The sequence below is a fragment of the Psammomys obesus genome, unplaced genomic scaffold (genome assembly GCF_907164565.1).
Source record: "Psammomys obesus unplaced genomic scaffold, mPsaObe1.curated_primary_1811, whole genome shotgun sequence".
NCBI lineage: Eukaryota > Metazoa > Chordata > Mammalia > Rodentia > Muridae > Psammomys > Psammomys obesus.
This window is the reverse complement of record NW_026592439.1, coordinates 2,051,343-2,064,446: the sequence shown is the minus strand read 5'-3', so window position 1 is coordinate 2,064,446 and position 13,104 is coordinate 2,051,343. Positions and strand designations below refer to the sequence as shown.

At 39.0% G+C, this 13,104-nt stretch overlaps 2 protein-coding genes across 2 annotated transcripts; one reads left to right on the top strand and one right to left on the bottom strand.

Annotated features, from left to right (window-relative positions):
• Nucleotides 1-4,629: 4,629 nt before the first annotated feature.
• On the top strand, nt 4,630-7,775 carry LOC129681394 (mucosal pentraxin-like). The gene is made up of 2 exons (XM_055613323.1): nt 4,630-4,746; nt 7,068-7,775. The coding sequence occupies exons 1-2, from the start codon at nt 4,683-4,685 to the stop codon at nt 7,652-7,654; spliced, it is 651 nt and encodes a 216-aa protein (XP_055469298.1). The 5' UTR covers nt 4,630-4,682; the 3' UTR covers nt 7,655-7,775.
• Nucleotides 7,776-11,212: 3,437 nt separating this feature from the next.
• LOC129681360 (olfactory receptor 10J1-like) lies at nt 11,213-12,142 on the bottom strand. The gene has a single exon (XM_055613275.1). The coding sequence runs from the start codon at nt 12,140-12,142 to the stop codon at nt 11,213-11,215; it is 930 nt and encodes a 309-aa protein (XP_055469250.1).
• Between the last annotated feature and the right edge of the window lie 962 nt (nt 12,143-13,104).

Here is a 13,104-nt window from a genome sequence, read left to right as displayed (position 1 = left end):
CAGAGAACCATTAATTTCTACACCCAAGAATCCATAAAAACACTAAACTGGAAACTCTAATAGATATTCAAAGGACATGAGGCTGACCCGTGCAGGCCCTGTGCATGCTGCCTCAGTCTCTGTGTTTGTTGGTTTAGAGGGCCTTATTTTCTTGGTGTCCTCCATTCTTCTCTGCCTTTCACCTATTCTTATGGAAGGTTTTCTGAACCCTGATGGGAGAGATTTGTTGAATACATCCTATTTTAAGGCTGAGTGTTCTAAGGCCTCTCACTTTCTGCATAATGTCTACTTGTGAGTCTTTGCATTTGTTGCCATCTGCTGCAGGAGGATGCTTCTCTATTGATGGCTGAGTAAAGCACTCATCATAAGTATAGTAGAATGTCATGAAGATTCGTTTTATTACTACTTTTTTTTTTTTTTTAAAAAGACCACTATCTAGTTTTAGGTTCTTAGACACGTAAGTGTCTGGTATGGTTCCATTCCCGAGAGTCAAATCAGACAAATCGGGTACTGATTGGTTACCCCACAAACATTTTGCCACCATTGCACTAGCATATAGGTAGGACACCACTGTAGATCAAACGATTTGTGGCTGGGTTGGTGTTCACCTTTCTCCTTTAGTTGTGTGCAGACTTTATAATTATGCTAGCATATAGAGGTGAATGTTCTGTGTAGGTGCCAGCTCAACTTTTCCATGTTCAATGAATTGTGCAGGTGTTGTTTCCTGCAATGGGGCCTTGATGTGGGTTTGTGGAGAGAAACCTATACTCTTTTTTTTTTATTTTTTATTTAACTTTTATTAATTACACTTTATTCATTTTGTATCCCCCCATAAGCCCCTCCCTCTTCCCCTCCCGGTCCACCCTCCCCCCCTTTCTGCATGCATGGGACACCCTCCCCATGTCCACTGATCGGGGAGGTCCTCCTCTCCTTCTTTCTGATCTTATTTTATCAGTTCTCATCAGAAGTGGCTGCATTGTCAAGGTTCTAAGTTATCTCCATGAATAGTCCTTGGTTGGAGTATGAGTCTCTGGGAAGTTCCCTGTGTTCAAATTTTCTTGTTCTGTTGCTCTCCTTGTGGAGTTCCTGTCCTCTCCAGCTCTTACTATTTCCCACTTCTTACATAAAATTCCATTCACTCTGCCCGACAGTTGGCCATCAGGCTCAGCATCTGCTTTGAAAGTCTGCATGGCAGAGGCTTTCAGAGGCCCTCTGTGGCAGGTTCCTAGGTTGTTTCATGTTTTCTTCTTCTTTTTATGATGTCCATCCTCTTTGCCTTTCAGGTTGGGGATTGAACATTTTAGTTAGGGTCCTCTCTTTTGCTTAGTTTCTTTAGATGTACAGATTTTAGTGGGTTTATCCTATGTTGTATGTTTATATGAGTGAGTATATACCGTGTGTGTATGTACTTTTTGCTTCTGGGACAACTCTCTCAGGATGATCCTTTCCAGGTCCCACCATTTACCTGCAAATTTCACAATTTCCTTATTTTTCATTGCTGAGTAATACTCCATTGTATAGATGTACCACAGTTTCTGCATCCATTCTTCAGTTGAGGAGCATCTGGGCTGTTTCCAGCTTCTAGCTATTACAAATAAAGCTGCTACAAACATGGTTGAGCCAATGTCCTTTTTGTGTACTTGAGCATCTTTTGGATATATGCCTAGGAGTGGTATGGCTGAATCTTGAGGAAGCGCTATTCCTAGTTGTCTGAGAAAGTGCCAGATTGATTTCCAGAGTGGTTGTACAAGTTTACATTCCCACCAGCAGTGGAGGAGGGTTCCCCTTTCTCCACAACCTCTCCAGCATGTGTTGTCACTTGAGTTTTTGATCTTGGCCATTCTGATGGGTGTAAGGTGAAATCTCAGGATTGTTTTGATTTGCATTTTCCTAATGTCTAATGAGGTTGAGCATTTCTTTAAGTGTTTCTCTGCCATTCGATATTCTTCTACAGAGAATTCTCTGTTTAGCTCTGTTCCCCATTTTTTAATTGGATTACTTGGTTTGCTGCTTTTCAGCTTCTTTAGTTCTTTATATATACTGGATATGTGTCCTCTGTCAGATAAAGAGTTGGTGAAGATTCTTTCCCAATCTGTAGGCAGTCACTTTGTTTTGATGACGGTGTCCTTTGCTTTACAGAAGCTTTTCAGTTTCATGAGGTCCCATTTATTGATTGTTGCTCTTAGAGCCTGTGCTGTTGGTGTTCTGTTCAGGAAGTTTTCTCCTGTACCAATGAGTTGTAGGGTATTTCCCACTTTTTTTTTTCTAGCCGATTTAATGTGTCTGGTTTTATGTTGAGGTCTTTGATCCACTTGGACTTCAGTTTTGTGCAGGGTGATAAGTATGGATCTATTTTCATTTTTCTACATGTAGATATCCAGTTGGACCAGCACCATTTGTTGAAGATGCTATCTTTTTTCCATTGTATGGTTTTGGCATCTTTGTCAAAAATCAGGTGTCCATAAGTATGTGGGTTTATTTCTGGGTCTTCTGTTCAGTTCCATTGATCCACCATTCTGGTATTCTTGGTAATAGTTACTTGGAGATTCCAAGGGGACCCATTTGGCCAACAACTCAATTATATATAACCCAATCCTTTTACTGGAAGCTTCCTTTGGTGAAAAGAGATGGCAAGTTGGGGCTTTGTATATGCCATTATTTGTCTGTTTCATTTAGACCACCTTTTATATGCATATATTTTAGGAAGCTTTTACTATGTTAGGTTTCTATACTACTCAAATGACCCTTAATTTTAGCTGTCTAACCTCATATTTCTTCCTTCATGTCCCTCTCCTCTGGCCTTTCTGACTTGATCTTTCTTGTTCAACCTCAGAAGCCCCCAGCATCAATAAGTTCCTATTGTATTTCCCTTTCCTAATAAGATCTGTCTCTTCTTTCCAGTCTTTTACACGTAACCTGTGTGGTTATATGGATTGTATCTTAGTAATTATTGACTTAACAGAAAATATCCGCATATAAGTGAGTACATACCATGTTTGTCTTCGTGGGTTTGGTTTACCTCATTTAGGATGATTATTTCTAGTTCCATCTATTATATCCATGAATTTCATGATTGCATTTTTTAAACAACTTAGTAATATCTCATTGTGTAAATGTTTTACATTTTCTTTATCCATTCTTTTGTTGAGGGACACACTGATTGTTTGCAATTTTGTGGCTATTATGAATAGATAAGTAACACTATGGAGTAAGCATCTTTGTGGTAAGATAGAGCATTCCTTGGGTATATGGCCAAGAGTGGTGTAGCTGGGTCTTGAGGTAGATCAATTTTCAATTTTCTGAGAAACTTCAATATTGATTTCCATAGTAGCTGCACAAGTTTGCACTTCTACCAGCAATGGAAGAATGTTCTCATTGTTCTACATCCTTACCAACATGAGCTGTCACATGTGTTATTGATCATGGTAATTATAACAGGTGTAAGATGAAATCTCAAAACAGTGGTTTTGATTTTCATTTCCCTGGTGGCTAAAGATGTTGAACATTTTGTTTGTCTGTTTCTCAGTCATTTGCAATTCCAGTATTGAGAATTCTCTGTTTATATCTGTACCCCATTTAAAAAAATGAATTCTTTGATTCTTTTTTGGTATCTAGTTTCTTGAGTTATTTAAACATTTTGGATATTAGCCAGTTATTGAATGTGGAGTTAGGACACTCTTCTCTCATTCTGTAGGCTGTGGATTTGTCTGAATGTTAGTATCCTTTGCCTTATGGAAGCTTTTCAGTTTCATGAGATCCCATTTACTAATCGTAGATCTTAGAGCCTGTGCTATGCAGTCTTCTGTTCAGAAAGTCATCTCCTGTGCTAATAGATTCAAGGCTATTTCCCATTTCTCTAACATGTTCAGGTATTTTGTTGAGGTCTGACTCATTTAGAGTTGAGTTTTGTGCAGAGTGATAAGTATGGTTCTTTTGGATTATTATACATGGAGCCATCAGTTTATTAGCACCATTTGTTAAAGATGCTGTCTTTTTTTTTTAACTAGTATGTTTTTACGGCCTTTTTAAAATTAAAAATCTGGTATTTATTAGTGTTTTGAGTTATATGTGGGTCTTCAATTCTATTCCCTTGATCAACATATGTCTCTTTGTGCCAATACCACACTGTTTTTTTTTTTTTTATTAGTATAGCTCCCTACAGTTTGAGATTGGGGATAGTGAAACCTCTAGAAGTTCTTTTAATACACAAAAGCATGTTAGCTATCCCAATTGCTTTATGGTTTCATATGAAGATGAAAATTGTTCTTTTAAGTTCTGTGAAAACTTGTTTTGGAATTTTGATGGCGATTGTATTGAGTGTGTAAATTGATAGGATGAACATTTTTACTATATTAATCCTACCAATCCATGAGGGGGGGGGGTCTTTGCATCTTCTGATACCTTCAATCTCTTTCCTCAGTGCCTTATAGTCTTAATCATACAAGTCTTTCCCTTGCTTTATTAGAGTTCATACAGAATTTTTATAATATTTGAGGCTGATACCCCACCGGTTTTAAAACGACTTAATGGTTTGGTTAATATTAACCTTTTATGACTTTGTTGTCTTTTGTGAAAACAAACGTGTTGTCCCTGTGAGTGCGACGTAAGAGCCAAACAGCCAAGGTTTTCCCACAGACACAGCTGTTGCTCTCCCACTCCTGCAGCGGTCTGAGAAGAGCACCATGGAGAAGGTTATTGTGGGCACCCTGCTTCTCTCTGTTCTTTCAGGAGGTGTATCACAAACAGGTGGGTCATGACCACAGCCGGAAAGCTCTCCACACCTAGAACAGGTTGGGTCTAAAACCTTTTGCTGTAGCTGTTCTCAGAAAGATATGAGTAAAAAGGTGTGTGTAAGTCACTTACTTTGTCTGTGATGCCTCCTAAGCTTAGCAGCTTGAAAGGGTGAACGTTCACTTATCCTGTGTCTTTTTTACAACAGAAAACAGAGAACTCCCCAGCTACTAGTCCCAAGCACGGGTCTGTATGGATTGCAGTCTTTCAACTAACGTTGTAGTGTTATCTGAAGTGGGTCTGCTCCCGTGCTTACTTGTATGGTTAATCAATTTCAGTTTATTTCAGGGTTCTGGGCCAGAGGCCTGAGTTCCTTATTGTCTATTGACTGTAGACCTCTTCTTAATTTTCTGTCACTGAGGTCCTTTCTACAAAACAGCTTGCTACCTGTGGCTGGAAGATATATACAGTTTAGAAGTCACAGCCCTTCCATATTAAATCTTCAAAATCCTCCCACTGTGTCCTATTTTTTTGCCAGTGAATCAGCCCAACCCAAAAGAAAGAAATTTAACTGAAGTCATATTTAAAAAAATACCATGGATATTGATGACTAAGGTATTTATGCTAATTATAAAGATACCATACTAGGTATAAGGATATCTCTGGGTTCAAGAAAGGAGAATAGGATTTTTTTTTTTTTTTGAGAATAGGATTTGCTTCTTTGATGAGAACACACTTCTTTTCTAAGAAGTTAGAGGAACACACACACACACACAGAGAGAGAGAGAGAGAGAGAGAGAGAATGTTTACTCTCCCATCTTTTTTAAACATTTAGTTGACGAAGTGTAAGAGGAAATCTTGGAAATAGTTTGAACTTTATACCAGAAACCCAATTTCTTCCTAATACTTGGACAATTGCATGACCATTGTCAAGGGGCAAGACTCTGTGCCTCATTTCTTTACCACTACAATTGGGATACAAATATTACTCACACAATAAACAGTGAGATCAATTAAGGAAGAATGAACTTTGTGATGCTTGTTATAAAAGTAACTTTTTATTACCAAAGAAGACACTTTACTATTTTGACAGCTTTATATTTTCTTTCTTTTTGCTGCCAGTAAGAAAACTTGACACATTTCTTTTTGCTGCAATGTTACGGTCAGCAGTGAGTTGTAAGTTATTTCAGGCTAACCATGATATTTTGCTTCAAGTTTGTATACTGACAAGGTTACAAACAGGGAGATAATTGATCATGGGGTAAAAATACACGGTTTACACTTCAATCTCCCTCATCTCTCTCTTCCTCCTCCCTCTCTCTCTCTCTCCTACTCTCTAGGTAGACTTCTTTTCTGGAAGTGTTCCATTCCCATTCTCCAGGGGTCCAAAGTATAAGCATTTTTTAAAAGAAGCCCTTGTATGTTAGGAAATAGAATTCATGCTGTTTTCCCATTTCCTACTAAGAAGCAAAACTAACTCAATTCAAGACTTTATATTATTTCTAGGCCATGTTTCCTCTGATTCAGTTAGTCATTATTCTCGAATTTATTTTCCAAACTGTAGCATTTGTTAAATTCACTTTTCTAAACCAGGAAAAATCCTTCTATAATGATTAGAGTTTTATCTTTTCACATGGCTCTTAAGACAAAATAAATCCATAGTATATAACCCCTTGATCTTCTTGCTGCCATGGAAAACTGGTTCTTATTGAACATAGGAACTGCAGGAGACAGTGAAGCTGAAGGTATAGTACCATCATGGTCTGGACCAAGTAATTTGCAAGATTCCATTAGTCTATCATAATAAGGTCCAGGATGTACCTTATTATGCTTCCGGCTCTCGAAAAATATCACGATTGGGTCAGTGGTGGGAGAATATACAGTACCTCATGCTTTACTCATTCCAACGATTCAATTACATTTTATTTTCTGTCATGGGTGGGTTCTTCTTTTATCTAGGTGCTGTCTTGAGGAAGATGGAGGTAGAGTCCAGGAAATCTTTAATTTTGTAACAGATCAACTGAACCCAAATCCATCCGTTCATTGTTTTGTTTGAAACAAGGTCTTAGGTAGGTCAGGTTGTCCTCAAACTCACTATATAGAGTAGATGGCTTCCACCGCTCCAGTGCTGGGGCTGCAGGCATGTACCGCCTCTTTCAGCCCTGCCTTTAACACTGTCGAGCTACTCATCATTTCTAAGCTCACACACTTGCAGGACCTCTATGTGCTCCAATATATTCTACATGATCTGCTGGGAGGCAGCTCTAAGGCCATGAAAAGAAGAAGTCAAACATTGTACTTGATAGGATGTTTGTCTTATTGTCTTTTCTCCACAGACATGTTGGGGAAGGCATTTATTTTCCCTCAAGAATCATCCACTGCCTATGTATCGCTGATCCCACAAATGAGAACGTCACTGCAAAAGTTCACCTTGTGTCTGAAGGCCTTCACTGACCTCACCCGCCCGTACAGTCTCTTCTCCTACAGCACAAAGACCAAGGACAATGAAATTCTTCTCTTTGTGAACAAAATGGGAGAATACTGGTTCTATGTTGGGAATTCTGAAGTCATTCTCAAAGCACCCCCAAACCCTTATGCTCCAATCCATGTCTGTGTGAGCTGGGAATCTGCCTCTGGGATTGCAGAATTCTGGCTGGATGGAAAGCCTTTGGGGAGGAAAGGCTTGAAGAAGGGGTACACTGTGGGAGCTGATGCAAAGATTATTTTAGGACAGGAGCAGGATTCCTTTGGAGGAAGTTTTGATGCAAAACAGTCATTTTTGGGGGAGATATGGGAGCTGTCCTTGTGGGACTATGTGGTCCCTCTGGAAGAAGAGCATGACAGTGGCAACCTTATAAATTGGCGAGGTCTTATTTATGATAACACTGGCTATGTGGTGACAAAGCCCAAACTGTGGAGTTAAACTTCCTTCTTGTTATTCATAATGTGCATTTAGTGATAATTAAATACTCCATGAAATTAAGTCAGCTTTTAGTTCTGTTACAATGATAATGTGAATTGCATTAAAAAGCAAAGTAATGTGAGTCATTGTTATATATTATTTACTGGTGCAAAAACTGCGGTGAATTGTACCATCATTGTCTGCACATCAAACCAAAGGAGTTAAGGGGACACACTCCACTCAGAATTGAGTACCTATCTTGCTCTGTGTGACTAGAGGCCGTGCTATGGTGGTTCTGTGTAGTCGAATTCAGAAACCTGTGAACACAATGTGACTTCAAAGAGAGGTCTTCCAGAACAGACCACCTGAGAGAGTAAGACTCCAAAGAGAGTTTCAAAAGAGGATTTCTTAGGAGCTAAGTTGAGAACATGCCTATTCACCTACCCAGAAAAGAATCAAAGATGTTTGCAAAGGTATGCTTAGGGATAAAGATCAACTGTATTGGAGTTCTCTCTGCTAAGAAGCTGTTCTAGAACAAGCATAAAGGTCCCTTCTTGGCCCTCCTAATGCTAAACCTGAAAATCGGGAGAGAAAGACAAGAAATCCACAACTTCTGAGCCAAATTTGAAGCAAGATTTAATGAAACACTGGTCAGGATGATGAACTGTGCTCAGGACCATCCTGGATTTTTCAGAAAATTTTAGAGGCTTATGAAGGTAAACCCATAAGGCCATGGTATTTCCCATCAGGTCCAATCAGGGGCAAGTATACATCCTGATGTATTTCCTGCCCATGTACCCGTGACCAAGCATATCCTGTGCAGTTGATTCAAACAAACGTGTTTAGGTAGTGAAAGCATGTGGCTTGTCAGCCTCCAGTATTTCAGAAAGCATCTGTCCTTGGGCAGGGGGTTTACAGGTTAGAGGCATTTTTGTTTCATAGATCTCTTAGGTACAGTAATTGAAACATAAAGCATAATTTTGGCTCTTGCACCATCAGTAGAGACACAGAGGTCCTGGATTTAAGTTGAAGGATGCTTCAGTGCATTTTCAGTGGGATTCTTGAAAGAGATAGACAGATTTTTTTTCTCGACCTTGTATGGATCACAAAATATTTAACACATTCAGACTCTTCACCAGGCTAAATAATTCTAACTCTTAAGCTTTTCTCACACATGAAAGTGACTTTTGCCTTTAGAGAACAATAGAAGAGAAATTAGGAAACCTGAAGATTTTTGTGTAGAAAAGTGCTTAAACTTTTCAGTTTTCCTAATGCTGCAGCTCTTTAACACAGTTCCTCATGTTGTGATGACCCCAACCATAAAATTATTTTCCTTGCTACTTCATAACTGTAATTTTGCTACTGTTATATATCATAACACAAATATCTGATATGCAGGATATCTCATATATGACCCCCCCCCCGAAACTGTAACTCAACGCCTAAAATAGGCTATGAACCACATGTTAAGTACCAAGGGTTTAAAGTAAATACCTAACAAACAATTCACACAAAATCAGATTGTCAGAGTAGCAACGAAGAGGGTAAAGACAAACCATGAGTATTGGGCCATGTTCTACAAAGACAAGAGTAAAAATCATGGGCTAATTTCTATTTCAGCATCATCAGGAATTACTTAATAAAGTTATTATACTTAATGTTAAAAACATCTTCAGACATCCCTGTGTTACTCCACAGAAAGTGAAGTGAAGCTCTGAACTGAATGTGGCTCGGCTCTTTAGTAACATTAAACACACTGGTGATCCAGACTCCCTAATAGACTGGTTCTATTGTGACTGAAAAAAGAACTGAAGGAAAAAAAATATAGATCTCCAAGGCATGTGAGAAAGTTTATTCATGATAATTTTATGGTGCAGTCAAGGTCAGTTACTCTCATCACTTCCCACAGAAGAAAGTGGAGCTAAGTAGGAGCGGGAGTGCTGGCTGTTTCTAGAACATCTTGACATCAGTCACATTCTCTTTGAAGCTTTAGCGTTCAATATCTGTCCTAGGTTGATGGTGATATTTCAGCCCATCATTCAAATAGACACAATACAATCCACCTTTCTGCCATCGATAAATTGATAATAATGAGCTCCACCCTTGCTTATGATTCCTCCGCATTTCCTAATTTTCAAGCGACATCTGGTCATTACTCTGCTGGTGACCTGGGACACCAATAAATGATATAGCAGAATAATGATAAAAGCAAGAAGGTGAGAATGTAGCTGAGTGGTAAAGCTTTTGCTTAGCATGCGCAAGACACAAGGTTCAATATCTCACACCATAAAAATATTTTACGTTCCAATTTAAAAATGAAAACAAGAATCAACCTTTAGTGCATCTGAGTCATTCTTTAACGTAACCTTACCATCAAATTTTGCAATTTCCTCTGAGTATAGAAGGAATGATAGGAGAAAATTGTTTTTGAGCTTTCAAAAATGCCCAGACCTTTTACTTAGTTTCTGTTATTGTGGTTTTGGGTAGTAGTGGTGGTGGTGGTTTGTTTCATTTTTGTGTGTGTTTTTTCTTTTAGAGAGAGTAGGGATGGAGTTGAGTGGGTGAAGAAATAGGGATGGCCTGGAAGGAACTGTGAGAGGGAGAAAGTGGGAAAAATATTTTACAATAGAAAAAGAAAAGAAAACTCAGACTGTGACTGACTACATATCATTTCTCCTTCATCCATGAAGGCTGTATTTCAAAACCTGCTTCCATGAATACCCAAAATTGAGGCTTATAAAGTAGGTACCTTATAGACACCATTTCTCCTGCTTATACATGTTTACGAGATCCAGTTTGATATATAAATTAAGCATACTGACAGATTAGCACGATAGGAAATGGGTCAGTGCATAAAACTCTTGCCACACAGGTGTAAGGACTGGAGTTGCAATCCCTGGGTCCCCTGTAAATGTCATGAGGAGATGTCAGCCCATCTGTAATTCCTTTTTCATGTGGTGGGCAGAGGGAATCCCCAGAGAAAAGCTGGCTAAAGAGGCTAGCTGGATCTATGAATCCTGAGCTTGATCGAGAGACCCACCCTTAGAGAATCTAGAGAACAAGGTAGAAAAATGATCACTGGAGATTCCTAATATCAACATTAGAATGCCACACTCATGTACACACATTTATAAATAACCCCACTTATACTTATATACATTCAAACATGAATACACATGTGTGTGTACACACATACCTACACAGGAGAAAAGACAAAAATACTCTACATACCTACACACATGAAAAGACAAACATACTCTGATAGATTTGTAATACTATACTGTAATAAAAAGTTATGTGAATGTTGTCTATGTTTTGTTCTCAGGATACTGACACTCTACAGTATCAATGGATACCATACACAACATAGATAATTGGATGAAGGGATGATTCATGCTTCAATTAAGTCAGAGCCGTACTAGATTTCATCATGTTTCTTATAATGGTAAATAAATTAAAACTGAAGAATTTTTTCTATTAGGAATATTCTATTTATAGTATCAGACCAGAATTGACCACAGTTAACTAAAACTACAGATAGATAAAGGGAATCCACTGTATGCCAAGCTGCCAAATATCCTAGAAATTTTTTTTCCCTATAGCACGGTAAATGGCATCCTTGACTTCTTTGTTCCTCAAAGTATATACCACGGGGTTAAGGAGAGGAGTAAACACAGTATAAGTTACTGAGATCAGCTGGTCCTGGTCCCTGGTGTTCTCGGACTTGGGCTTGAGGTAGGCAATGGAGGCACAGCCGTAGTGGATGATGACCACAGTGAGGTGGGAGGCACAGGTTGCAAAAGCCTTCTTCCGTCCCTCAGCAGAAGCAATCTTGAGGATGGTGGAGATGATGAGGATGTAAGAGATGAAAACCAAGCCCATGGGCACCACAATAACCAGTGAGCTGATGATAAAGTTAACGATGTCATGTAGTGTGGTATCAGCACAGGACAGCTTCATCACTGGGCGGATGTCGCAGAAGTAGTGCGCTACCTCCCTGTCACAGAAAGGTGCCCTGAACACAGATGCAATTTGAATGATGGCCACAAGCAGCCCGATGCTGCAGGACCCCCATACTAGCTGGGCACATACGCTCTTGTTCATGATGACTGTGTACCTCAAGGGGTTACAGATAGCGACGTAGCGGTCATATCCCATCACTGTAAGCAGAAAACAGTTGTTGATGGCCAGAGTGATAAAAAAGAACATCTGGGTAGCACAGCCAGCCAAAGAAATGGGTTGATTTGGACCCACAAGGCTGGAGAGCATCCTTGGTACAATGACCAATGTGTACACTGTCTCTGAAGTGGAAAGCATACTAAGAAAGAAGTACATGGGCGTATGAAGGTGACGATCAATACTGATAATGATCACAATAATGACATTGCCAGTCAAGGTTAGCAGGTACAAGGTCAGAAATACCATAAAGAGAGTAAACTTGTACTCCTGAAAGCTGGAGAAACCTTGGAAAACAAACTCACCCACCCCTGTGTGGTTTCTTCTCATCATTTTTCAGGCAGAAATGACATGAGCCAATCAGTCAGAATGCATCAGTGCTCAATGCTTTGAGCAGGTGACGTGTAGGAAGAACCAACAATAGTTCTGCATTTGCATATAGCGTTAGCAGGGCCAGCTGTCCATCTAGTAGTCAAAGATAGACACAATCAGGAAACAATACAGTGTGTAAACATTTATGTGTGAAATATGCAACAGATTTCCTGGTGAGGCAGACATTACCTATTTGAAGGAAGTAGGCAGGAGAAACAGACAAGGAAGTTAAGTTTGAAAGGCATTTTCCTTTAGACCATAGCTTCAGACCGTGTTACCTAAAATACAGTTAAAACAGAAATTGTGTTTTTTCCTTAAAGGACTGCATTTTTGTGATACTGAAAAAAAAAATACTAGGTGTCCCAGCAGCTCACAAATGCTTGTGTTCTCCCATGCATTTGTCTGTTTCATGAAACCATTTCTACAGATCACTCAGCATTTGCAAGCCTGATTGTCCCCTTCACACTTTTAAAACAATGAATATTCCCTTCTTTCTTCAATATTGATGGATGCCGCTTCTTCCTCAGAAAGACTTTTCAGCACTAGATGTAACCTGTCAATCAAGCACCTTGTTGCCCAGCAACTTATTTTCCTGGATTGTGTGCATCTCTGCACATTTCAAGCTTGTGGTTATATGTAAATTTCACAGGTAGTTGGTCTCACTAGAGTAAACTATCTTTTCTAATTTTTTCATAATTATACATTAAATAGCTGTGGGGAAACCAATATTTTAACCTCTATTCTCTCACTGAGAAGTAATTTGGTATCAAAGTCTCTTATATTCAAAAATAATTGAGTAACAGTAACAACAAGCAGTCCCCTGTAGCATTTTTGGTTTTTCCATATGTTATTCAACATTGCAACACTCTGTGTATTAGTTTATTTCTATCTCCCATCTTGCAGCAAGAAAATTATGACACCAA

Coding starts and splice junctions, on each gene's coding strand:
- LOC129681394 (XM_055613323.1), top strand. CDS start 4,683: ATGGAGAAGGTTATTGTGGGCACCCTGCTTCTCTCTGTTCTTTCAGGA. Junction 4,747..7,067: donor AGGAGGTGTATCACAAACAG/GTGGGTCATGAC, acceptor TTTTCTCCACAG/ACATGTTGGGGAAGGCATTT.
- LOC129681360 (XM_055613275.1), bottom strand. CDS start 12,142: ATGATGAGAAGAAACCACACAGGGGTGGGTGAGTTTGTTTTCCAAGGT.